Source organism: Camelus bactrianus, chromosome 11, assembly GCF_048773025.1.
Source record: "Camelus bactrianus isolate YW-2024 breed Bactrian camel chromosome 11, ASM4877302v1, whole genome shotgun sequence".
Taxonomy (NCBI): domain Eukaryota; kingdom Metazoa; phylum Chordata; class Mammalia; order Artiodactyla; family Camelidae; genus Camelus; species Camelus bactrianus.
Genome location: NC_133549.1, coordinates 33,750,304 through 33,777,269, shown reverse-complemented (window position 1 = coordinate 33,777,269; position 26,966 = coordinate 33,750,304). Strand labels below are relative to the sequence as shown.

Genomic DNA, 26,966 nt, shown 5'->3' with positions numbered 1-26,966 from the left:
AAATTCTTGATTTCTCACAGAATGAGAAAAAGTAACCCAAAGTTATTTTTGTCTGGCTCTGAAATGTGTTTTGCACTTGTATTTGAACATGGCTGTGCCTCATGTTCTGATAACTAAACTTCAGACTAAACCATGAAGAAACCCACAAAGACATCCTCAGAGAGGGCTGAGGAGCTGCGTACGTAGCCACCTGTGCATTTTCTCTGCTTTGTAAAGTCTGGCTGGGGTTTGACTGCTCTGTATAGTGGGTATTTGTTAAGTAGGTCACCTGATCTCTGAGTATTAGATTCTTGCCCTGCAAAATTGGGGTGAATTTACCTACCCCACTGGACTAATGGAGAGATCCAAGGAGTATCATAAGTGAAGCACTGGTCACACAGTGTCACAGTAAATGTGAGACTCTCCCACTCACCTTTCTCCCCACCTGGCTCCCCTCATTCTCTTGGACCAATGCAATACACCAACCAACCTTCCTCCAAGTGTCTCCAGAGTGGGAGAGGTATGACATGCCACACACTTCCCTTTCGTCCTCGCCCATGCCTACCCCCTGGCTTTTCTCCTTTGTCTCATCATCATCAGGCTTTTACTGTACAGAGCCTTGTCAGTGGACACCTCGCCTAAAGTGTCCCAGCCTCGCACTTTCTACCCCACCCTTCTGTCGGCATGGTGAACTTGCAGCCTGGGTTGTCCAAGGTAATCCCAATCGTAATTGCACAGTCCCACCCTTCCCATTACAATGTCCTGGGAACTCCAGTTCACCAACATCCGGAACACATTTCCTGATAGCACCCACTCCCGAGAAGGGGAGTTGAAGATCAGAAAATAGGGGGTCTTACAAAAGAGCCCTGACAATGGTAACCACATATCCTAGATTTTCTGGGAAGGTCTGTCCCCTTTCTAGACCCTGGGTGCTGATTTTTTGTCCAGTAAACGCCATCACCTACCAACAAAGCTCACAGAAAAGGCACGTGGCAGACAGAAGACCCCTGCAGTATGATTCTGTGAGAGCCCACCACTGCCTCCGATCTCAAGTTCAGATTCTTCCTCAATGTTAGTTGGGTTTGAAGATGGACTGAAGGGAGCATGATTCTTGCTTTTGGGTGTGAAATGAGGACAAGGGGGGAAATGTGTTTGGTGTAAATATACACAACTAATTCTGTATGCAGTTTTGAAGCCTACTTCACTTAATATTAGCATATGGATTTTTCTCATATCACTATTCTTTTTCTTTGTAAACAATGGCCTTACCAAATTCAAGGTGGTGTCTACCACTAATGATGAGGGTGGAGTGAGGATGGGGACAACAGATCCCCAAGGGCAATATGGTGTGGTGGAATGTTTTCTACCTTAAGCTTGGTGATGGGTACACTTTTTTGAAGGCCTTAAATATTACATAATAAAGTAGAAACTTATCCACCAGTAGCAAATGGTTACTTAACATTACATTCTGTAAATGTATCATAATTTACTCACTTTCAAACTCCTCTGCTGCTGTTATCAGGTATTTGTGACTTTCAACATCAGACTCTTAAATAATGTAGTATTATTAAACATCTTTGGGGATCAAGTTTTGTCTGCACATGAGCTAAATTTCTTAGGACAGATTTATGGAACTGAATTATTGGGTCAAAGAGTATGGCTGTAATGAGTATGTATTGCTTTTTGACAAAGTTGCATGAGTTCAGACTATCATTGACTTTGTGTCCACTCACTTTAATCTCATCAGCACACAGTGCCGTTATACACGTATATAAATATTTTATATATACTTTATTATATATGTGCATACATCTGCTGCTTTACTATGCAAATATTTGTTTCTAATGGTTTAACTTGTACCTCTTTGGTTACCAGTGAGAGTGAACATTATGTCACATAAGAATTTTTCTGTTCGAGTTTTTAAAAATTGTTTAATTGATATATACGATCACAGGTTTTTGCAGCCTTGATTATCTGTGGGGCCTGTGTTGGAGGGTCTTGTTTGTATGAGGGTGTGGGGTGACCACAGATGGGCACACAAACAGCCCGTTGCCCCTTTTGGTGGAAACCAGCTGTACATCTAGACCTTTGTCTCCCTGCAGTGCCGCCAAGCTGCTGGACAAGACGCCGTTCTCGGTCAGTAACCCGAACCCGCTGCTTCCTTCGCCCGCTAGCCTCCAACTGGCTCAGCTGCAAGCTCAGCTCACCCTCCACCGGCTGAAGCTGGCACAGACAGCTGTCACCAACAACACCGCAGCCGCCACGGTCCTGAACCAGGTCCTCTCCAAAGTGGCCATGTCCCAGCCTCTCTTCAACCAGCTGAGGCATCCGTCCATGATCAGCGCCCCCCACGGCCACACCGGGGTGCCCCAGCACGCCACAACCGTGCCCAGCACCCGGTTTCCCTCTAACGCAATTGCCTTCTCACCCCCCGGCCAGACACGAGGCCCAGGGCCCTCTGTGAGCCTTCCCAGCCAGCCCCCCAATGCCGTGGTGATGCACCCTTTCAGCGGGGTCATGCCTCAGACCCCCGCCCAGCCAGCAGTCATCCTGGGCATTGGCAAGACTGGGCCCGCCGCCGCGGCCGCGGGCTTCTATGAGTACGGCAAAGCCAGCTCCGGCCAGGCCTACGGCTCTGAAGCCGACGGGCAGCCCGGCTTCCTGCCGGCCTCGGCCTCTACCTCGGGCAGCGTGACCTATGAAGGGCACTACAGCCACTCAGGGCAAGATGGCCAAGCTGCCTTCCCCAAGGACTTCTACGGACCCAACTCCCAAGGGGCGCAGGTGGCGGGCGGATTTGCCGCTGAGCCATCCGGGGGCTTGAAGGGCGAGGTAGGTCCGCTGCTGCAGGGTGCAAACAGCCAGTGGGAGAGCCCCCACGGATTCTCTGGCCAAAGCAAGCCTGATCTGACCGCAGCCCCCAGCCTGTGGCCTCCAACCCCCGGTCAGCCCTATGAGCTGTATGACCCCGAGGAGCCCACCCCAGACAGGACCCCTCCTTCCTTTGGGGGTCGGCTCAATAACAGCAAACCGGGTTTCGGCGGAGCCCGGCGGCGGGCCAAGGAGGAGCAGGCGGTGCTGTCCGTGCGGCCCTTGCAGGCGCATGAGCTGAATGACTTGCATGGTGTGGCCCCCCTCCACCTGCCACACATCTGTAGCATCTGCGACAAGAAGGTGTTTGATTTGAAGGTGAGTCATCCAAGACCAGCTGCGAGCCACAGCCACAGCCTGGGCGCGCCCGCCACCTCGACCCAACGCTCGGCAGTTCACACGAGGAACTATTCTGTTTGGGGATTGGGTAACAGAATTTTGTCATCAGTACCTTTGGTTAAAATCCTAGGTATTAGAACCAAAAAGAGGGAGGAGGATATAGGTCAGTGGTAGAGCGCATGCTTAGCATGCACGAGGTCCTGGGTTCAACCCCCAGCACCTCCATTAAAAAAAATAAACCTAATTACCTACCCCACCCTCAATTAATTAGAACCCAAAAGAACTTCAGAACTGTATCAGGGCCAGTCCCTTGCTTTAAGGCAAGTAAAAGATTCTTACCCATGTTTATAGATGAGATGGCTGAGGTGAGTGGTGGATTGTGACCCCACCTGGGTTACAGAAGAGGGACTCAGGAATTAGATGCATTTTACAGATGCAAAGACTGAGGCCTAGAGAGATGAAATGGCTTGTCCAGGGCCCCACAGCTGGAAAGTGACAGAGTGGAGATTCACACGTGGATCTGGCCCTCCCAGAGCCTGTGCCTCTCAGACTCTGGGCTGTGCTGCCTCTTGTCTTCCATCCTGTCTGCAGAGTTCAGTAATTCCTGTTTAGGGAGCATCACGCCGCAGTGTGTCATTCACCTCTACTTGGGTCATGTTGTGCAAACTCATCCCTGTCACTTGGATGGGACACACCCTCTCACCCTCCTGTCTCAGGAGGGGACTGACTGACATGGGAGATGCTGGAGGATTTAGTCTCTCATAAGCCTTTTCTAAGGCTTTGCAACTCACTGGGAGTCCACCTGCCAGATTAACCTGTGGAAATGGGAATGCATGGAAAGGCAGTGGGACCAAGGGCCCACTGAGACTTGTGAACCAGGGCTCCTGTCCAAGACAGGCCCGGGGTATGCAGGTGGGGGCTGATGGAGTAAGGCTGGACAGGGAGGCAGGAGCCGAGAAGGAGTTTGGGAGGGAGAGGAGGAGCGGAGGGAGATGTGTCTGTAGGGCCGGTCCAGCACCTGGGTGCTCTGAGCTCCCTGCCTCACAGGGAAAGCCTGCACTCACCCCTGCCTTCCTGAGGTTTCAGTTCTACTTTGGTCATTTTTCTTTCCTTCTGGCCTAGGACTGGGAGCTGCATGTAAAAGGGAAACTACATGCTCAGAAATGCCTGCTCTTCTCTGAAAAGTAAGTGCTGTCCAGGAGGACAGGCTCATGCACATGCTCAATAAACATTCATTAAGCACCTACTGTGTGCCCTGCCCTGTTCTCGGTGCTAGGGAAACAGCAGAGAACAAAACAGGCAAATCCCTGTTCTCAAATAGCTTACACTTCATGGTAGGGGGGGTGTCAGATGATAAACCAGTGAATTGTAGAACATCCCTGGTGGTACATGCTAAGCAGAAAACAGCATCAGGGCAGAGGCAGGAAGTGTGTGTGTGTGTGTGTGTGTGTGTGTTTGTGTGTGAGTGTGTGTTTTCTCACAGGGACTGGTGGCGGGAGGCCTCACTGAGGACACCCAGGAGTGGATGGAGTGAACTGTGACCATCTGGGGCACATGCACTCCTGGCAGAAAAACTGCATGTTTGAAGGCCCTGGCATGGTCCGGGGATGCTCAGGCAGCGACAGTGTGAGCAGCACGAAGTGCTTTGGGGAGGAGCCGGGGAACTGTCGGGGCCCCACGCTGAGCACTCCAGTTTGTTGAGAGGACTTTCACTTTTGATTTGATTGTGGCTGGAGCCTGGAGGGCTGAGCAAAGGGGGATGTTCTCTGGCTTCACTGGTTGGGACTCTGGCTGCTGTGCTGAGAATAGATGAGGGGGGGCGGCAAAGGGAGATACCTGGAGATAGTGAGGAGGGGCTGCAGATACACACACAGAAAAGAGGACCCTTGGCCCAGGGATGTAGAACAGAGGATGGGGTTAAGTGTTTTGAAATGATTGCATTCAAAAGGCTTCCCTTTCTTATTCACAAAAACCAAAATATGGAAACAACTTAAATGTCCAGGCCTGATGAATAGATAAATATATGTGGTCTATACTTACAATGGAATATTATTCAGCCTTAAAGAGGAAGGAATTTCTGACACAGGTTACAACAAGGGTGAACCTTGAGGAGGGTATGCTAAGTGAGATAAGCCAGTCACAAAAGGACAAATGCTGTATGATGCCACTTAGAGGAGATGCAGAGAGTAGTCAGGTTTATGGAGACAAAGCAGAATGGGGGCTGCCAGGGGGAGTGGGGCTGGGGAGTTAGTGTTTAATGGGGACAGAGTTTCAGTTTTACAACATGGAAGAAGTTCTTCTGGAGATGGATGGTGGTGACGGTTGCCAAACAATGTGAATGTACTTAATGCTGTTGGACTGTACAGTTAAAAATGGTTATGATAGCAAAGTTTATGTTATGTGTATTATACCATAATTTAAAAAATGATTTTTAAAAGGTGTTTCTTTTCTGGTTCCCCAGTTTTTTTATTATGGTAAAATTCGCATGACTCACCATACTAATCATTTTAAAGTGTACAATTCAATGGTATTCAGCACATTCACAAAGTTATGCAAATCCTACCACTCTTTCCATCTAGAACATTTTCATCACCCCCAGGGGAAACCCCATAACCATTTATCAGTCACTCCCCACTCCCCCCTTCCCCCAACCCATGGCAACCACTAATCTGCTTTCTGTCTCCATGGATTTGCTTCTTCTAAACATTTTATACATAAAGAATCAGGTAATATGTGACGTTTTTCAACTGGCTTTTTTCACTTAGCATAGTATTTTCAAGGTTCACTCACATTGTAGCATATAATTTTTTTAAATTGAAGTATAGTTGATTTACAACGTTGTGTTAGTTTTCTGGTGTACAGCATGATAATTCGGTTATATATATATAATATGTGTGTGTGTGTGTGTATATATATATATATATATTCTTTTTCATGTTCTTTTCCACTATGGTTTATTACAGGATATTGAATATAGTTCCCTGTGGTGTACCTTGTTGTTTATGCATTCTTTTTATGGCTGAATAATATTCACGTATATATAAAACATTTTGTTTAGCCATACATCTTTTGATATATTTGGGGCATTTCTACCTCTCAGCTATTGTGAATAGGGCAGCTGTGAACGTCCATATACAAGTGTTTGTTTGAACATTTATTTTCTACTGTTTTGGAGTGGAATTTCAGGGTCACATGGTAATTCTTGGTTTAACTCATTGAGTAACTGGCTCCCCTCTTCCACCTGCTCCAGCGCTGGTGTCCGGTGTGCACTCAGTTCGGCAGAGGGAACGCTATGTGCCTCTCCCAGCAGCACAGCCGTTTACAACCCTGCTGGGAATGAAGGTGAGGAGGGTCCCCCGGGTCAGCAGCTTGAAGCAGAAATCAGCTTCCCAAAGGCTTCTCACACCCCATTTTAATAACCAGGCATCCCCGATGTGCCCTTTTAGGCATCTATAAAGCAAACAGATCCCAAGACACTAAAATGCATTGGGCCGGCTAGCTGGGCTCTGTGACATTTTCTACGTGTTTTAGATGTAAAGCTTTGCTGGTTATCAACATGCCCAGAAGTATAATCACCACAGTCACTAATCCATATGTTAAAAGGATTTTCCTTTTTCTTGTCCCACTTCTGTCCTCATAATGACTTTTGAAAGTCAAGGGAATGACTAGGTTTTCACCCAGTTTTGTGTCATTTACCATTTAGATTACACCTCAAATCTCGGGACGTCATATGTGGCCATTCCTGCAAGGTCATTTACTCAATCAAATCCCGCATTCCCTTCTACCTCCCCGGGGACAAATGTGAGTACAGAAGCATTTTCTCCATTGTCCTTTGTTGTCATCAAAGCATTGAACACACCAGCTCTGCCTGAGTGTAGAGTTGCGGGAAAGATTGGGACGAAGAGTGCAGGTGTGGCTCGGGGCGGTGCCGGGAAGCAGAGGCCCAGCGCTGTATAGTTCAGTCCAGCCGCTGTGGAAACACAGGTGGAAAAGCTGACAACTTCTTAACATTGAAAGCACATAAAAACTTTCTGGCATTCGGCACTCATTTAAAATAAAATAAGTTTGTGTGTGTATGTATGTGTTTTCTAAGACTTTGCCATTTTATTGAAGTGGACCATTTCCTCTGAGTGGGTAATTCTGAAACTTGAACAGAAAGAGAAAATGTGTTTGAAAAGTAAGGACCATGCCGTAAGGGTATTGTTGACCCCTTGGGAAAATGGTGACATCTGCAGAATGCTTCCTTTTTAGTTGTGTTGTGTCCTTTCCTGTCTACAACGTGCACTTTGGTCCCCCAAAGCTCTAAAGTTTTATCCCTCCTTTTCCCACTGATTGTGACCACTTCCTCTCCCCACTCGGTTTTCCCACCGTAGCCTCATCCCCCGGGAGCTACCGCTTCCCCTGGAAACACGTGGAAGGGGGTGAGAGATGCAGAACCAGCTGTCGAGCAAACTGCGTTTGGCCGAACCCTGCTAGAGGGCGCGTGTCTGGGTGTTTCTGTCCGCGCCTGTATTTTGTAAAGTTCGTGAGGTGAGCAGCTGCAGCCTCTTTCTCTCTTCTTGAGCTCAGGAGAGCAGGCCTCCACGTGCCATCCCTTCACTTGTTGGGGCATTCGAGCAAAACTTCAGAAGAGCAAGCCCAGAAGTGTAGGTTTTAGGCCCCGGGGGCCAAGTGAGTAGGGAGGTGAGGAGATGAGAAGGGAGGCCTGCCTGGGGTGAGATTTCTATTTCTTTATGTCTATTTATTTATGTTTAGGGGAGAAGTGCTTCAAGATGGAGCTCCTGTCTGCAAGCCTGTGTGTAAGAGAATTTTGTGGTTTCCTTCTCTGCACACTTCAGGCTGAGAGCCACACCTGGTCCGTGGCAACTCTGGGTCAGTTCCAGGAGAGCAGAGTGGTTGGTTCAGTGAGCCTGTTGTTTGCTTTTGAGTCAGACGCCTGATTACATGACCTGGTGTCTGAGCGGGTGCAGGCGGCTCCAGCCCCACCCCTACCCCAGGGCCTGTTCCCACACTGTGGACCACGGAGGCAGTTCTCTTGCCCACAACCTGCTTTGAGCTCCCAGCATGAACGGGAGGGGGCTGTGACCCAGACAGGGGGGGCAGGGCTGGGTGGCAGGTGGACCAGGGGTCTGGGCACAGGAAAGAGAGCCCTTGTCAACTGAGCCCCTTTATAAAGGAGAGGGGGCTGGAAGGGTGAGGAGAGGCAAGGGTGGGACGACACTACGTCTGTCTGTGCCTCGATCCCGTCCTCCGGCACTGACCAGTGAACCAGAGGCCCTTTCCTTATGGAGGCAAGACACCTACGTTCAAGTCCCAGCTCTGGAGTCCCTCGGCTGTGTGGCCTTGTTCAAGTCACTTTACTTGTCTAAGGCTCCTTTTCCTTAAATGGGGAAAATACTCCCCTAATAATGACTTTTGAAGGTCAGATAAATAACTGGGTTTTCACTTGGCTTGTGATCCTTCTGATGATACCTCTCTGATCTTGGGACATCGTATGTGGCCATTTGAGCACAGCCTCCTGATTTGATGGTCAGAGCTGGAGGGTAGGAGAGGGGCTCAGGCAAGATCAGCATTGTCCTGCCCTTGAGGGGATCAAGTGAGCCGAGTATGTGATAATGACTGTGAGCTTCTTATGCAGTGCATAAGAAGTAATAATAATGGCTGTTATCAGGTAACGAGTCCCTTTTACCTGTTGCAGGGTTTAACTATCCTAAAGTTACCTCTGCCTGCTAGTTGTGTGATTTGGGTGCAGGTCTCAGTATCAGTGTCCCTCGTGTGCAAATCTGTCTAGGAATCTTGTGGTCATATCTGCTCCCCCTAAGAGATGTTGCAGGATTCCCACCACAGCGCTTTACTTAGGCTCAGGGCAGGCACAAGCAGTCTGCTGACTCATGATCGTGTGTGAGTACAGATTCCTTCAGATGCCTAGAGATGGGGCTTTCATCTGGCTCGAGCCCGAGAAGCAACATAAGAAACGTTTTTCTTCCTGCACTGGCAGCGGCAGGAGGTGATGGAGAGCCCAGACGCTGCTGGATGACGATCATGATCGCTAACATTTATATAGTGCTCAGCACGTGGTTAGCATCTTTGCACGTATTAGCTCATTTAATCCTCCAGACCGCCCTGTGAGGTGGGGAAACTCAGGCATGGGGAGACGAAGTCCCTTGCCTGAGGTCACACAGCGGGTAAAGGGCAGCACTGGATTTGAACCCTTGCAACCCGGCTCTGGAAGCCTCACTTTTAACCACTAGGCCCTCCTGCCCCTCTTTGAGGGTCCCCGAGTTCTCTTCCTTGGGATGATTCTCTCCCTGGTAAGCACCCCGCTCTCCCGACTCCCGCCCCACAAGCTTCTTAGCAGGCTCTGAGGCTGCCTCGAGGTGATGAGGCCTTCTTGGGCCTCGGCCAGCATTGAACATGGAGCAGAAGGTGAAGAGGCCGTCAGCCCGGCAGCCGAATTCTTCGGCTCCGTGACAGTGTCTCCCAAGATGAACTCAGACGTGTGGAGGCAGTTCTGCACACCCGGTGGAGGGGAAGCGGCATCATCTGACTGGTTTTATCGTTGTAAGTTGTGCAAAAAGGTTGGTCACATGAGCTTCCTGAGGGCACTCAGGGGACAAGGACAGAGTTTGCCCCCCGCCAGTCCTTGCATCATCAGTGAGTGGCTGGACGTTCACATCCCTCTGTTGGCGTCTGGTCCTCTTGTTGCCATTCCTGACAAATGGAATCAAATGTAGGCATGTCTTTTTAGCAAAACCTGAAATCCAAAAATACTGACCTTTGGAGACAATTCAAGAAATGAAGGGCTGACTAACCTGCTACTGAAAGTTGCTCTGTGAGGCTCTTTGAGTAGCAGGAGAGTCTCTCAGAAAAATTATTGATTTTTTCCCCCTGCCTACAAATACTGACTTCCAAAGACAAGCAGTTACATCAAGGAGTAGTTACTCTGTAATCAAAGGGTGCTTTTCCAGGCTCCAGCGAGCGCTCAGCGAGCTCCTTTTGCATGTACATGTCTAGTGCTCTCCTGCTTACGTGACTTATGCTTTTTGTGAAAATTCAAACGAAAGAAATATTTGATGAGGACAGTAAAATTCTTCCCATTTCCACCCCTTCTCAGCTCCCACAGAGAACTCGTAAAGGCTTTGATGTGTTTTCCTCCAGAAGTGTTTTCCAGTCCAGTGCCAGGGTTTTTTCTGCCTGATTCCACTTACGTGCATCTTTTCAGAAGCACATTTTGTGGAGTAGAAGCAGGAACAGCCAGGACTCCACCATTGTGGTATCATTATTGTTTGTGGAGCAAAGAGCAGTCCTTTTTTCCAAAGCTGCCTCTTTTTAAGCAGGAGAACACAGCCGCATGGGGCTCCGGGAATAAGCCTTCGGAAAGTAACGGAACTGCCACGAGATCCAAAACAGCCACAAGACCCCCCTCCGCCCTCCCCCGCACCCAAGCTTGGCTGAATTTACACTTGTCTCGGCTTGGTGGGAATGTGGGCCTTTCGTGTCCATGTTCATCTCGGACAGAGATGGGGCACTGAAGTGACAGTTGTGTGCTATGTTTGCTGAGGGTGAGTGATTTGTCGTTGTCTCCGGCCCCTCCCCTCCGACCCCAGGGTCCCAGGAGAGGGGTGTTCACTTTCACTTAAGCTTCTGCCATTTGACAGGGCAAAGGCACTTTATCTTTGACCGCCTGAATCATCATAAACAGAGTAATCAGGTTTCTGGAAGGGGCCAGAGGGGCCTTCTCAGGCTGTAAATAGCTTTCTTGTGCCTGCCCGAGATGCACTTAGCCTGCTGACTGTCCCCATAAAACCGCCTTGCAGTTTTCACAGCCACCTTGGAGTTTATTTAGTGCTGGTGATGGGGCCTCTCTGGCCTGGGACGATACGCATTGTTTTTATAGTTTCTTTCTCACCAGGACCCTCCACACCAGAAAATGTGTATAAGGAAACTGAGGCATGGGAAAATATAAATGTTTGTGGAAGGCCAGAGGTTTAAGTCATAGGTTGCCTCTCAGACTGCTGGTTGTTTCTGGAACATGTGTCTGTCCACCCTGGCCTTCTAAGCCCGTGGCTCAGAGCACTCTGGTCTCCTGACTTCCAAAGAGATGAAGAGTAGTAACTGATGTGGCAGATGAGACCCCTCCCCCACCAGTCCAGCACTGTCATTGCTCTTGTCCCCTCGGCAGGGGTCACCTGGTACGTTTTCGAAGAGAACAGAGTGGAGAAACAGGAGACTTGGGTGGGTTTTGTCTTCTGGGTTTTTTCTTTTTCTTTTACAAACCTGAATTATTTTTTCTTGTTGCAAAAGTGGTAAAATGGTATAAAAAGTTTTCAGTGGTAATAGAAACGTAAAAAAATAGAAAATTCAACCCTGCAGAGAAAACCAAAGGTAAACATCTTTGGCTGTAACTACATCGCTCTAGCCAGCACACAGGTGCATGTTTACTTACTGAAAGTATATATTTTGGGGGAAATCAGGTTAACGCATCTGTTGTGCAACTTGGTTCTTTTTCACTTAACGTAACTCAATACATATTTTAATTGATTTCTGGACATCTGCTCACATCTGAACATAAAACATTATCTTATGTTGTAACACCATCTATTGTATATGTTACCGTAATTTAACAAAACTGCGATTGATTGCTTTTTTCGGTGAGACCTAAGTTGTAATCACAAAACTACTGCTACTTAATTGCCCACAGATTAAGTCCCTTACCTTCTCCCAGACATCAGTGTCTACATACACAGTGCTGAGTGTGGACCAGATGACCTCCTGGTTTTAAGATTCCGTGACTCTAAAGTTTATAGTGATGTTGAAGTTGCTTAGCAGGTGAGCCACCCGAGACCCATAGGCAATCCGGCATGGATAAAAATGGATTTTCTCTAAGTCACAGCTAACATGCTTTATAAAATATTTGAAAGTGCCAATAGAGACATCTGTTTCTATCCTCCCAGTTATACCAAGATCCATAGATCTGGAGCCCAGGCCTGTTCACTATGTGTGTAGTATGTTCAAAATCAACACCATGGAAAAGAAACATTTGCCCTGTGTCCTCAGGTATGTTTAGCCCAAAACCGGCAGAGGCCCACAGACTGTGTGCCAGGTGAAGTTAGGTCCCACCTAAAGGAGATCAGGCCAGAGCAGAGAAAATTGTTTGTTGACGATTGAATCTATGCTTCGTAGCTCTAAGATACACTTTGAGAGACTTCTCTCACCCCACAAGCCTGTTGCCCTAAGCCATTTTTATTGCAACTCTGTGAGTTATTTGAACTGGGTCTGTTCTTTGAACTCATCTGCATCAGAGGGCGTTGAAAGTTCTCAGAATCTTCCTACACAAGTCTGCCCTTTTCACATTTCTACCCATCTATAAAAGATTTGTGGGTGACTTGAGAAGTCTGAGACTCAGCTGCATGAACCATTAGAAGCAGCACCTGGTTTTAAGTGAAGGGCGGGTCCCAGCATGTGAAAAGGTACTGTCCAGGCTCCTTGTCGCATGCGGGGGCATTCCAGGTCATGCTGGCCCCAAGCCAGCTGAAGCTGTGCCCCAGGCTGGTGAAGGATGATTGTCCCGTTAGGTTAGTGATGAGGGCTTTGGTTACAGCCCAAACACCTTAGGCGTCTTAGAGACTTGACCTAGGACTGGGAAGCTTCACATGCACCTGTCGCATGTGTGCCTCCTGAGAGGCCAGAGGCCGAGCAGCGGGTAAGATGGTAATGAAGCCTGGCAGCACCATGGCTCGTGAGTCTCTCTAAACCCTATCCTCTTCTGCCTAGAGCATAACTTCTGAACTATTTTGGTAACATTTAATTTTAATGTAATTTGGACTTACAGAAAAGTTGCAAGAAAAGTATAAGTGGGGAAGGATAGACAGCTCAGTGGTAGAGCACATGCTTAGCATGCAAAAGGTCCTGGGTTCAATCCCCAGTCCCTCCATTAAAAAAAAAAAAAAAGAACTTAAAAAAAGAGAAAGGTATAAGGTACCTCCATATGCCTTTTGCCTGGATACCTGTACCTTTTGGCCCATTTACTTTATTGTTCTCTCTCTGTGTCTCTCTGACTCTCTCTCTTTCTCTTTATTGTCTATCTGTCCATCCATCTCCATCTTTGTCTGTCTGTCCATTCATGTCTATCTTATCTGTCTGTCCATCCATCCATCTAAAGATCCATGCATGTTTTTCCTGAACCGATGGAGACATGTTACCCCTTCACCCCTGACTACATCAGCATGAATTTCCCAAGAACACAAGCTTTCTCTTACACAATCACAGTACAGATACATTTTCCCCCCTAGTCCAGGATCATCACAGCACGTCCTTTAACTGTCAGAGGTGAGGAGACAAATACTTATTTATAGAAACCTGCTGACGCCAGGCCTTGAACGAAGGCACTTTGCATACATTGTGGCATTTTGGTCTTCTAAACAATCCTGTGGAATCAATTTTTATTTACCCTGTTTTATAGACAAGCAAGCTCAGTCTTGGAGAAATTCAGTAACTTGCCCACGGTAGTCACTGGGGAGCAGGGACACAGACCCAGGCCTGTCTGATGTTCCCACTGCCCTGGCACTGGTGCCTGGAGACCACGAGGCACACACTTGGTGTGCCTGTCCTCGGAGGGGCAGCAGGCCGGTTTGTCTTTAGTATATGATGTCAGCTCTTCTTGCCCACTCAGGGAGCAGAGTCATTTCGGGACGGCAGAGCCCATCCGCAAGGTGCTCACTGCTTGGAGCTTATCTTCAGCCCTGTGAAGACGAGACCACCACCAGCACAGACAGGCCTGTCGGTGAACATATGCATGCTGGAACAGCCGATCACACGGAGAGGGAGGGCAGATGTTACATTCATCGGGGCAGGGGGTGGGAAAGACACAGATTTCCTGTTTATGCCCCATACAGTTGGGGTAAGTTATCATTATCCTGGATCTTAGGGTTTAGCTTGGCAAGGCTTCTGAGAGGAGTGGAATTTTAGGACTGTGAGCCACATAAGCACGGATATTTCACATCTGGAGAGGACTTAAGCTGTATAGACTATCTCCCTCATTCCAGACACTGGGGGACTAAGGCCCAGAAAAGAAAACTAGTTTGTCTTTGTCATGCACCTAATCGGTGGCTGAGCTCGGGCTGGAACCCAGTCCTCTGTCTTCCAGGATTAGGTTCTTTTATTACATCGGCAAGTCCTGCCTTTCTTACAGCCCAAACCCTTTGAAATTATTTACTCTTACCTCAAGCAGTCCCTGTTGTACATTTCAGGTGTGGCAAAGTACTCATGTGAGTAATTAACTAGTTACCCATTTTTCTTAATCAAAAACACAGACACACCGATCAGACTTTCTCATCAGCCTCAGATCTAATGAGGGTTACCGTATTGATAGAGTAAAGAAACTCAAAGCATGATCTCAACTCAGGTTTTTTTAAATGTCAAAAATAATGATCCTTTCTTGATGTATTATTATCTCCAAAGACCCTTAAGAACTTGGACTTCTTGGAGAACCCAGCTTGGGAATTATTGTATGGCATCATGCTGTCTGCTCCAGGCACTCACGGCTGTCTGTGACCCCAGGGAGCAGATTTTATTCTGGGAGTACCACCTGGACTGTGTTCTCCCTTCTTCTCACCCTTCCTCCCGCATCATTTCAGGTCTCCCGTAAGACATCAGGCAAATAATAACCGTATTTATATGAACTGTTTCCAGGAGAGATTAGAGTGATTATACATATAACTCTATACCTTTATGAATCAAATACAACTTTGAACCTAATTGAGTTTAACAAAAAGATATTTCAGATCGGTGACAGAAAGGAACGTAGAATGAACTATCCTAAATCAAATATTTGCACAAGAACACGACACGTAACAAATGTTTCTAACTGGATAGGATTTACCACATGCTCTGAAGCCAGACGTGATTTAGATTGGCCAGATTTTCATTCCCTGGCTCATTCAGAAATGAAAAATTGAAGGAAACTGGTTAAAGTGAGGTGGCTACTCGTGGTCACTAGAGATGGTTGGCTTGGGCCAGTATCTTGGCACACCTGTAATCCACCTGCAGTTCACCAGTTAAGAAACTCCAGATTTATATGATTAGCTGGAAGATTACTAAAAATCTCATGGTTATTTTAGATGACAACAACAGTGACAATAAAATCCAACTTCTATTTCTGATTAAAATCTTGGAATGAAATAATGCCATTTGCAGCAACATGGATGGACCTAGAGATTATCATACTAAGTGAAGTTAGGCAGAGAAAGACAAATATTGTATGCTATCACTGATACGTAGAATCTAAAAAATAGTACAACTGAACTTATTTACAAAACAGAAACAGACTCATAGACATAGAAAACAAACTTATGGTTACTGAAGGCGGGGGTGGGGAGGGATAAATTGGGAGTATGGGATTAACATGAAAAAAAATATCTTGGGGAAGAAAGCACTCAGGAATGTATTTTTAAGATTTAAAGGAAAACCGTAATTGAGAGCCGTTCGTTTTCGTGCCTTTCTAACTCATCTGCAGTGTGACCTCATCTTGTTCTTTGGTGACTGGCACCCGTGAAGGTATTTACTCCTTGGGGGACATTTTCTACACTCAGCAGCAGTTGCTGCCCTCATGCTTGGATAAAAGCCTCTTGAGTTGTTCTTTCGGTCTGGAATAGACAATGAGAGAGGCGCTGGCCCTCGTGCCCGGTCACTAGGCAACCGGACAGGCAGGGCGTGATGATCGGCTCAGAACCTCCCTGCCTGTGCGCAGCACTGTGGTCCAAGCACGCATGAGCCTGGACCGACCACAGCAAAGTCACATGGGCAGAAACGTGCCTGGTTAAGACAAACGGAGCAGAGCACCCAGTCTCAGCCCTCCTGTTGATAAACTCGGAGGATCAGCCGCTTTGCCCTGCCTGAATGCCCAGCTGGGTCTGCGTCTCCGTGTGGCCCCCACCCTAATGTGGGGCAGAGAGCCTGCCTCTAAGTCCTCCTCCCATTGTCCCTGGAGAAGGGCACAGTACTCCTTAGCCAGGCTCACGCTCAGTCTCCCAGCTGATGGAGAGCTCTGCTGGCACTTCAGGGAGGCGTGGAGACGCTCTGGGAGCTGCCTGGCCCATACACTGAAGACTGTTCCCCTTTGGAAAAGTGCTTGACCTCTGGACACTGCAGAGGGAGAGGGCCGAGAGGGGCACTTGGGTTTCTCCAATTCAAGGCTGAACCATCCAAGGAAATTCTTATTGACTCTAATTGTCCTCAGTCCAAATGAGACAAATGAGGGCTTTTCGTGGTAGAATTACCCAAGTATTAGCCCTTGTTAGGGATGAGACCTCAGACTTCCCCACTGTATTATTGGAACCACATCAAATGTAATTAGAAGTTGAAGTTCACTTTACTCTAGAAAATGGTGATTATGCAAATGTGAGCTTTGCTATTAGTATGGGTTTGGAAAATTGCATCCTTCTCTTCCCCGTTGGTTGGCTTTCTGGCTACTAATTCTTGAACCTCCTGGAGACTCCAGACTGATTACGGTTTGCACAGACCAAACAGACACACTTCCTTCCTCTAGGAGCTTTGATTAGGCCCAGGTCTTCATTTCCAAACTGTATTCTTTGAGGTGCCTTTGGGACTGCTGGAGGGAGGGTGGCGGCAAGGTGCTGGACTGCAAGGTTTGCCTAGAGCCCTTTATTTGTTGAATGTATTGGGCTGGTGGGCAAGCTTTTGTTTGAAGAAAGGCTTTTAAGGCTAACAAAGCTTTGAAAGCCACTGCCCTAAACCAAAGGTTGTTGCTGTGAATGTCTATGTATATGTATTAGACTCCAACAAAGCTTTCCTATGTTCTTTTTTCTTTATTGGATTTTTAGAAAATTATAAGTCAAACAATATGAGATATATAAGAAAAAGGTTAAACATCTCTCCCCTTACTCCCTTCCAGTTCTACTCTTTGTTGTTGTTGTTTTTTCTTTGAAGATAACCAGTATTGACAGGTGGATGTGTATCCTCCCACGCTTTTCTCTGTCTGTGCTGACATCCTTTAAAATGTTTTTATTGTGGGGTGGGTGGGTATAGCTTAGTGGTAGAGTGAATGCTTAGTACTGGGTTTGTTCCCCAGTACTTCTGTCAAATAAAATAATAATAATAATAAATAAATAAACCTAATTACCTCCCCCCCAAAAACCAAAAAAAAATGTTCTTATTGTGAAAAACTTTTAACATACAGAACAGTAGAGACTAGTATAATTAACTCCTGTGCACCCATCCCTCAATTCCAATAATTATCAAAATTTTACAGCACTTGCTTCATCTGTCTTTTTCCCATTCATTTTTGGGGTTTTGTTTTACAAAAATGGCATCATACTACACCATTGGCAACCCTTTTTTTTTTTTTTAACTTAAACTACCTTAAAAATTATTCCTGATCAGCTAATTTACCACCTCCTTTTAATGGCTACGTAGTTTTCCATCGTTTACTCAATCACTATCCTATTCTTGGACATTTGAGGCTGTTTCCAAAAAATTTTGCCACCTGGTAAGTTACGCAATAAATGTCCTTGCACAGAAGTATTTACATATTGCTGTATTTATTTCTGTATGCTAGATTTCCAAAAGTGGGATGGTGGGATCATGGGCTATATATGTTTTAAGTTTTAGTCAGTGTTGCTAAAGTATGTTCTCCAAATATTGTAGATACACAACCTCCCACCAGCAGCATATGGAAAGGCCTATTTCCTCGTCTCTTCTACAGCCCTGGACGTGATTGCTCATTAAAAGTGCTATGAATCTTTTTTTGTAAAGGGATGGCATAAAATCGATGTTTTATACTTGCCTGCCGATGGATTCTGTTTCTGCATTCATTTTGTAAATTACAATCTTACCGTCGTTATTTGGGGGAAGATAACCATGAGGAACATCTGGAGTAGGGGCAAGAAGGAAACGCCTTTTGATGACCAACCACTGCTCTTTGTCCCCATCAGTTTGCGCAGCGGAAAACGGGTGCTGGCCGCGTGGTACACATCTGCAATCTGCCCGAGGGAAGCTGCACTGAGAATGACGTCATTAACCTGGGGCTGCCCTTTGGAAAGGTCACTAATTACATCCTCATGAAGTCTACCAATCAGGTGGGTCTGGGCACTTTCACACTGGTGTGTACCAGATAGACCACATATTGGTGGAGAGGAACCATATAATTTTTTTTTAAAAGAAGCTGTTCATAACCTAAAGGGGTGGGTACACAGCTGGCCTCCCGCTGGTACCGCACAGAGGCTTTCGTTGGCAGTGGTGTTTTGTTTCCTCTTGTTTCACTTTACCCTTCTTGTGATGGGTGCAGGCCTTTGTGAGTTACCTGGAGGTGAGGAGATGCTCATTGGCATGGAAAAGCTAACTGGCCCTTAAAATATAAATCCGATGGGCATGGGTCTTTTCGTTGTGTTACCAACCCCCTGAGTGAATGCTGCTCTCTCTCACCTTCTAAGCTTGTCATATCTGAGAGTGAGGATTTGGAGCCAGCCAGCAACTGACTGGGAACAGTTATTTTTACTCATGCTTGGTGTTAGCATCTGAGGCTTGTGGCTCTCATAGCAGGAGAGTAGGTAGGAGTTAATGGATGCCTGGTCAATCCAAGGAACTAAGAACCCTTAATCCATGAGGATCGGCTGAGTCTTTGGGGGCTAATATGTTTGTCTTCTAAAGTCAGAGGAGGAGTTTATACAGAGACTCATCAGAAGTAACAATATTTCGTCTTTTATTTTTAATATTTTTACTATAAGAATCAGAGAAACAGGCATAAGAGAAATGCTTTTCTTAATTAAGGCTTGAACTTTAGAGACTCAAAGCCACCTCATATCATCAGTGGTCTTCCTCCATCAACCCGGGCTTAGAATGCTCACTTAATCTCTTCAGTCCCCCTTCTCAGAATTCTATTTTGGGTAAATTTCCGAAATTCAGCTTGCAACATTAATGCAGTGAGAGTCACTGAATTTGTTTTATACCTATGTGACAGGTGAACTGGAAGTGCTAAGATGTTTGCAGGAAGAAAGAGGCACTTAAAGTCAGACAGAGAAAGATAAATACTGTATGATATCACTTATATTTGGAATCTTAAAAAAATACAACAAACTAGTGAATATAATATAAAAGAAGCAGACTCACAGATGTATAGAGAACAAACTGGTGGTTATGAGCCAGGAGGAGGGGCAAGATAGGGGTGGGGGAGTGGGACATACAAACTATTGGGTGTAAAATAGGCCCAAGGATGTATTGTACAATACAGAGAGTGGAGCCAATATTTTGTCATAACTGTAAATGGAAAGTAACCTTTAAAAATTGTATAAAAATTAAAAATTAAAAAAAAAAGAAAGAGCCACTTAGAATGTTGAGTGGCAGAATTTGAAATAAAAGCATAAAGAATCCTGACTTCGTGGTCTCCTATGCTTCTGGAAGAGTGGGACCCACAGTCCTGTGACCTCAGAGAAAGGCACCTGAAATTCAGAAACAAATATGAGGGAAGGAGGGAGGACAAGCTTGTTTGGCTCATCGAGTTCAAGGAAGTGGGAGATGAGGGCTCCCTTGTCACAGGCCGTGTTTCCTTCTTAACCCCGAGGGACCAGGTCCCTGCAGTGTCAGTACGGTACAAACCAAACAAATCTAAGAAGCAATGACAGTGACAAATCCATCCCAGCAGCTTCTGGGGTAAACTGACAGGTCCATCAAAACAGTCTATTTAGAAACTCCCTGTAGACACTGATTGAATGGAAAAGGTTGTTTCCTTGTGTTTTTGGTTTTTAAAAAAAATTTCTTTAATCAGAACAGTTAAATAAAGAGGAGAAATGCTGTGGAAACATAACTGAGGGTTTTCCTCTCTCTCTGGCTCACAAAGACCTGGCCTTCCTTCAAGCCTAGGGAGCCCCTGAGGTTTTTTTTTTTAGTGTTGTTTCTTTCTTTGCAAAGAAATTGAGAGCTCAGATACCCGGGGCTTGTGTCTCTCTCTGTCTCCTGCCATCGCCACCACCAAATGGCAAGTTTTGCAGGGAACAGCCCAGGGTCACTTGTGCAACAGACTCACTCTCCCCTGCCCCCTTCCCTCGGAGAACTGTGGGTTAATGCACCCTCCCATCCCCAAGGGGCTCCTGTGGCGTGATGTAGCCTGGGATAGACACACATAATTAAGAATAATGTTTGGTAACCATGGGGATCAGGAGAGAGGGCCATCTTATGAGCTCTTTTGCTGAAGTTAACAAATAGGTTTCTGAACAGATGGGATCAAAGAGAGCTCTTCCTCGTACTGAATTTTTTTCTTTTTATTGAACACGTAAAACACGACTCTAAATGTGCTAGTCTTAAGTGTACAACTCCATTAATTTTTTACATGTGTGCGCTCATGTTATTACCACACAGGTCAAGATACAGAACATTTCTAGAACCTCACTCCCCTTCCCAGGCAATACCCCAACCCCATCCCAGAGGGAAGCTCAACTCTAACTTTTATCTACGTCAGTTTGTTTTGCCTATTCGTGAACTTCATATACATAGAATCATACCTTGTATGGAATTTTATTTAAAACCATTCAGGTCAAGTCTAATATCTATCCTTCCTTGCTTTCCAGGCCTTTTTAGAGATGGCTTACACAGAGGCTGCCCAGGCCATGGTCCAGTATTACCAAGAAAAATCTGCTATGATCAATGGTGAGAAGTTGCTCATTCGGATGTCCAAGCGATACAAGGAATTGCAGCTAAAGGTAAAGCATTCTCTCTCATTCAGTTATTCAACAAGCTTCAGCTGAGTGTCTCCACCTTGTCAGCCACTGGCTAAGTGCTGGCGGGAAGGAGAGGACAGGAAAAGATCCAATAATTATCCACTGTCAATGAGGATATCACATGGAAAGGCAGATATCATTAGAACATGGCAAGAAAAGTGCTCACTGAGATACGCTCAGAATGCAAAGGGACCCTTGAGACAGGATGATGAACCACATGGGACCCAATGAGAATTTTAAGGGAAATCTTGAAAGATGCAGCAAGAAGGGAAAGGTGGTTGTTTTTCAGAGTTGAGAGTTTCAGGCATGAACCCCTGAATGTAACCTCCTTCTCTGCCCAGACAGGTCTTCAGTAACTTTTTCTTCCTTCGTCGCCCTACTTGATCTCCTGTTCTTTCCTCCATCCTTTATGTCTTAATCCCCCTGCAAATCCTTTTAAGCAGCACATGACTAATTGGCCACTGTCTGAACTCAGGGGTGAATTCAGGTAATTCCAAACAGGACTTTTGTGTTTGTTTTAGCTTGTTCTACATTTCTCTTCTTTTCTTTCTTTCTTTTTTTGCTTTATTGTGAAGTATAACATAGAGACAGAAGAGTGGCTAATTATGTATTGTACAGTTTAGAAAGTAATAATGGGCAAAATCTCATAAATCCTATAAAATCACCACCAGAGTCAAAAAAACAAGACATAGGCAGCAGCCAGAAGCCCCTGTGAGTCCTTTCTTATGCTCAGCCCCTCCACCTCCCCTCTCCTGACTCTGAGAACAAGCATTTCCTTGCTTTTCCTTATTATTCTACCCCCTCTCTCTGCCTTCCTTAACATTATAGTTTAGCTTTGCCTATTTTTGAGATTCATGTGAATGGAATCACACTGTGTTCTTTCATTACTTCTTTCATTCAGCATTGTGCCGCCCATGTTGGGTGTGTCTGTTTATTTTCATTATTATATAGATTTCCATTGCATGACTATAAATTTGTTTATGCGTCCCGCTGTTGATGGACATTTGGGTTGTTTCCAGTTTTAGGGTATGGTGGACAATGCTACTATGGACATTTTGAAGCATGTTAATCCAGTACCCATGGCCAAGAGCATATAACCAGGGGATCGTGCATAACTAGAAATGGAATTGCTGGATCACAAGTCATGCTTACCCTTCACTTTACCAGATAACAGCATTTCTACTAGTGGTGTCTGAGAGTGTGCAGTGGTTCACCTTGCTAACACTTTGTCTTGTCCAACTTTTTCATTTTTGCCTTTCTAGAGAGAGTGTAATGGTTTATCATGGTTTTTTAGTTTTCCATATTACTGGTTGAAGTTGAGCAGTTATTCACATGGTTATTGGTTTATTGGTTATATTCATCTAGATCTTCTCTGCTGAGAAAAATTGTTTTAAGTCATTTGCCCATGTTTTTCTTTTGGATTGTGTCCTCCTGTTGGCTTGTAGGTGTCCTCTTGGCTGGAGCACTTAGTCCATTTGGAATTATTATAATTAATGCCATATTTATGCTTAAATCTAACTTTTTTATTTTGTACTTTCTACTGTCCTGTTTAATAGGGATTTTCCAGCTCACTTCAGCTCATTCCACATTTCTTAGGGTCCATTTAGTTCAAGACCCATAGCCCTTAATCCGCCTACAAGGTTCAAGTCAGAAGATGAAGGCTCCATGGTCGTTTCTAGCTGGGACTAGCATTCTGACAAGTCTACATATGCAGATCCGTAACGTGTCCACCAGTTGCCAAAGTCCTGATTCTGCTTTGCTTGCTTCTTCAGACAGAAACTTGGCAATTTTGTTTTTTTTCCTGACTCGTGAAAGCATGTTGCTTTTGTCAGACAAGTGAAAGATCCTGCCCCATTCTGTACCCAAAGTCCTTGTTCTCCTGGATTCTGCCCTGGGGGCTAAAATTGAATTTCTACACTGAATTCCCAGTGGAGCTTTTTGGCCTCCAAATGAGATGCTGTCATAAGTTTCTAATGAGGATTAACAGCAGTCCTCTGCTTCTTAAAGGACCAAGGCACTGCTGTCCCTTACCAAGGGAGGTTGTTTGGGGTGGTGCAAAATTGATGGGTTAAAGAGGTCAGATGGTCAAAGTTTGCGTTCAGCAGATGTTCACTGAGTTCTCACTGTGGGTGGGAACTGGGCCAGGCCCCACGGATATGGAGGTAGCAAGTTTGTAGAAGAGCTGACAGGTTAGTGGGAAGAAGAACACAAACAGAACCGTCACCAACCATGTGACCCACACCAGATTGGAGGGTGCTAACACCAGATTGGAGGGTGCTAGCACCAGCCTAGCCTCCACCCCTTCCTGCTTTGATGACCTTGGACAAATTGCTTAACCTCTGTGAACCTCAGTTTCCAGATCAGTAAAGGACTATACCTTGTGTTCTTTGGTTTTAAACATTTTTTTTTCATACATATCTCTTTGAGTCTCACAATCACCCTCCCCTATGAGGTGTGCAGGGTGGATAATAACAGTAATTATAATAGTACAACAATAATAACAAGACTATGTACCTTTAATTGAGTCGAGGTACTCTGGGTCAAGTAACGTGCCAAGCACTTCCATACATGATGTAATGCTGACGTCAGTCCCATCACACAGGTATTATTATCCCAGTTTTGCAGATAATGAACTGAGGCTCATAGCAATTCAGTAACTTGCCCAAGATTATAGTTACTGGAAGAGCCATGATTAAAATCCAGGACTGTTTTGGTTTTGTACTATATCTGTATCTCTGTATTGTGTTTTTATGATCTCCGTTGTCCACATGAAAAAAAAAAAAAGGAGAGAAATCAGGTAATTTGCTTACAGTCACCCAGTCAGTAAGCAGCAGAGACGGTACCCTAACAGAGCTTCTCCAGCTTTACTGTGCATACAAATCTCTTGTGGATCTTGTTAACATTTCTGATTCTGTAGGTCTGGGGCAGGGCTGTGCCTGCATTTCTCACAAGCTCCCATGAGATGCTGATGTTTCTGTTTCTCAGAGCACACTTTGAGTGGCTAGAACACACTGTCCCTGACTTTTAGTAAGGATTCTTTGCTCCCCAAGCGGTCACACTGCGTCTGTGTGAAAGCATCTCAAAACATATTTCAACTATGTAGTAATGTGTGCGTTATGATCCCTGTGTTGACATGAATTAGCTAGCACTTTCCCTGCAAGGAACAGAAATTTGTCTCAATTAAGCATATCGGCTAAAGCAAAAAAAAAAAAAAAAAAGGAAAGTATTTGTGCATGTAACTGAAAAGACCAGGAGGAGCCCTGGCTGCAGGCACAGCTAGATTTGGGGCCCAAGTGATATCATTAGGACTTGCTCTCTCTCCCCTCTGCCTTCTGTTCGCTGGGCATTGTGGTTGGGGTCTCCCTGGGATGGCCCCTGACTGCCTCCGGCTGTCTCCTCTAGGTGGCATGATGGCTTCCGTGACTCCAGCCGCTCTGGCTCCTCAGCCGTCCATTCCCTTCAAGAGAAAGCCAGCGCTTTACCTGGTAGCTCCCACGGAAGTCCCGAGAGTTACTCAGGGCGAGCCTCAAACATGTGCCCTTCCCTGAACCAACCTCTGTGGCCGTGCTGGGACTGGCCAGTCCTGTGTCACCTCTGCATCCTGAGAGCAGGCTGGGAAGGAGGGTATGGTTCCTGGGGGGGTGGGGGGTAGACAGTAGACCACTGTATTCACACGTGACTCTGGGCCAAAGGGCTTCCACATGGGGTCCCACCAGGGCTTGCAGAGGTAGGGAAAATTTCCATTGGTCTTTCTCCTTAACTCTATCTTTTGCTCACCAAGCAAGGTGGAGGGAGACAGAGAGATTTGAAGATCTCCTCTCTTGAATATTTCCTCATGCCGGTAATCTTGTCTCCCTATAACTTGATGACAGAGATTCTATTCCTCAGGACATTTGGGGCAGAAACTTTCACATAACAGGTTTCTAACAAATGTGTGGAATGAACGAGAAAGAGAAAATCTGAAAAAACAATAAAAAGCGAGTGTTTTCCTTCCTGCAGACCTGCATGAGAAGGTCGGTTGCTCTATAGAGACCTCTCCAGAATCACAGCATCTTCCAACCAGAAGGAAATTGGAATAGTTCAAACCTGTGTGTTCCAGTCTCTCCATCCGAGAATTGTCAGTGCAATTTTCAGGTCCTTTTGCCCAGAGATTCTCATTTAGTAGGCTGGGGTGGGACTGAGGCTCCCAGGTGGTCTGGGGGCAGAGGCCTGTTTTAGGGCCACTGTTCTTGCCAGCCTTCTAGCCACAGAGATGGTCTCTGGCCTTGGGAAGCCATCTTGAGAGTGATCCATGATGTTCTTGGTTAGGAATCACAAATGATGCCTGAGGGTCTTCTCCGTGTAAGATGTGGTGCGGAGAGCTACAATGAATATGAGAATGGTCTTCACTTGGGGGAAGTCTGCTGTCTCACTGGGGAGAGAAGCTGTTCTTGTGTGAAATTATACAAGATTTAAACACAAGTGCCTACATGTGGAGCTCCAAGAAGTTCAGGGGCAAAAGGCAGTGCTACTTGGTTGTGTAAAAAAGGGAGCGATTCCTGGGTAGGGCCTTGAGGGATAAGGCAACTTAGCTAAACAGAGAGAGGGAGAGAGAGAGAGAGAGAGGGCTTCCGGGCAGGGATCAGGGAAAAGATGCAGAGCTTGGAAAACCCCATGTTGTCAGAAGCAGGGCGGCTATGGCAGGATCTGGCTCTGCCAAGTTCAGGGCTCATCTGGAACGTTTCAGAATCTTCCTGGGACTCTTGAGACTTGTAGAGCAGCCACGGAGAGGTCAGAAGGCAGCTCCTTTTATGTTGGCCCAGCATCCTCAGCTTTTATCCGGATAGCCTGCTACGCCCAGAGGCTGTTGGTGGGTGCGCTGCATTATCTCACCTTTACAGGTGGGGAAAGTGAGTCTCCCACAGGCAACAAGCCAGGACCCCCGGTGACCCTGCCAGCTGGAGGCAGAGCTGGGGCTGCTCTTCCTGGTTGAGATTCTCAAGCCGTGGGGCCTCCCTCTGGGAATGTACTTCCCTGGGGGTCTAAGGGGCTCAGAATCTCACCCTTGTCTTAAAGCAGCAAGATGTGTAGACTGAGAGCGTGGCTGGTCCCGTGGGAGCTTGTTGACAGTGGAAATGGCTTCAAGGGTGTTCAGTGTACCATTCTCTCTACTTTTGTGTGTGTCTGAGAAGTTCCACAATAAAAAAGTACCCAAAGTGCCTTTGTACGCGTACTCCATTCTCTTTCCATTTCGACTCATCTGCAGTGATTACAGCTTTATTTTACCTGCTTTCTTTACACCTTTAGCCACAAGATAACGAGGCCAGGCCTGAAGAGGAAGTTTGAGAGGATTTTCTTAGAGCTTTGAAAAGTTGATTCTGTTACTTGAAAGCTTTTGACCACTTCAGACCCCTTCTCAGATGGCTGCTGGCAGGGCGTGTGGGCCAGATAGTGCCAACAATTTGGAATTACCATTTAAAATAGAGGAACTGACCTCTGGTCCTCAGAGGGGGTCACAGTGCCTGTGACCGCCAGCCCCAGCATATAGTATTTGCAGATTGTCGTGTCCTCTCTCAGCAGCCCCACCCCTCCATCTCTTCAGCCAATCACCGCGGAGCACCTCTTGTATGCAGTGGGGGCGGGGAGGATATGAGGAGGGGGTGCCCTGTGCTGGTGCTGGCTGTGTGAGGATCAGTAACCCCATTCTCTGCCTCTCCGGGAACGTGGGGCCTGAATAGAAACAATTTCAGGGGGCTCTGGGCTGACAGTGGCCTCAGGAAGCTAGTCTGTGGTTGGGAAGATAGGAGTCAGAGAAATATTTAAGCCAAGAAGCAGCTCTGCTAGCCCCCAGAGAACTCCAGCTGCATCTACTGCATGGGCCACCAGAGGATGTTTTCCTCTGGGGTGCCTGATTGGCCAGCTCTGCCCCTCATCAGGGGGCACCCCAGAGGGGAGGGCCCAAGGGGGTTTGCCATCTGTGGTGATGGAGGTGCGTGTGGAAGGGACCACGAGCTCCTGGAATGCCTCTGGCTCTGACACTGGCCTGACCTGCCCTTCCCTGCAGGTCTC

The 26,966-nt window shown here is 46.4% G+C and overlaps 1 protein-coding gene across 5 annotated transcripts in view; it reads left to right on the top strand.

The window, feature by feature from the left end:
* RBM20 (RNA binding motif protein 20) overlaps positions 1-26,966 on the top strand; it is a 180,832-nt gene that overhangs the window by 127,170 nt on the left and 26,696 nt on the right. For 4 of the 5 annotated variants that reach the window (XM_074373646.1, XM_074373648.1, XM_074373647.1 and 1 more), the window contains exons 2-7: positions 2,082-3,168; positions 4,312-4,373; positions 6,440-6,531; positions 6,893-6,990; positions 18,141-18,284; positions 20,769-20,900. In XM_074373646.1, coding sequence (XP_074229747.1) covers positions 2,082-3,168; positions 4,312-4,373; positions 6,440-6,531; positions 6,893-6,990; positions 18,141-18,284; positions 20,769-20,900 — 1,615 coding nt within the window. The remainder of the gene's footprint in view (positions 1-2,081; positions 3,169-4,311; positions 4,374-6,439; positions 6,532-6,892; positions 6,991-18,140; positions 18,285-20,768; positions 20,901-26,966) is intronic. The other variant, XM_074373649.1, reaches the window with a different exon arrangement.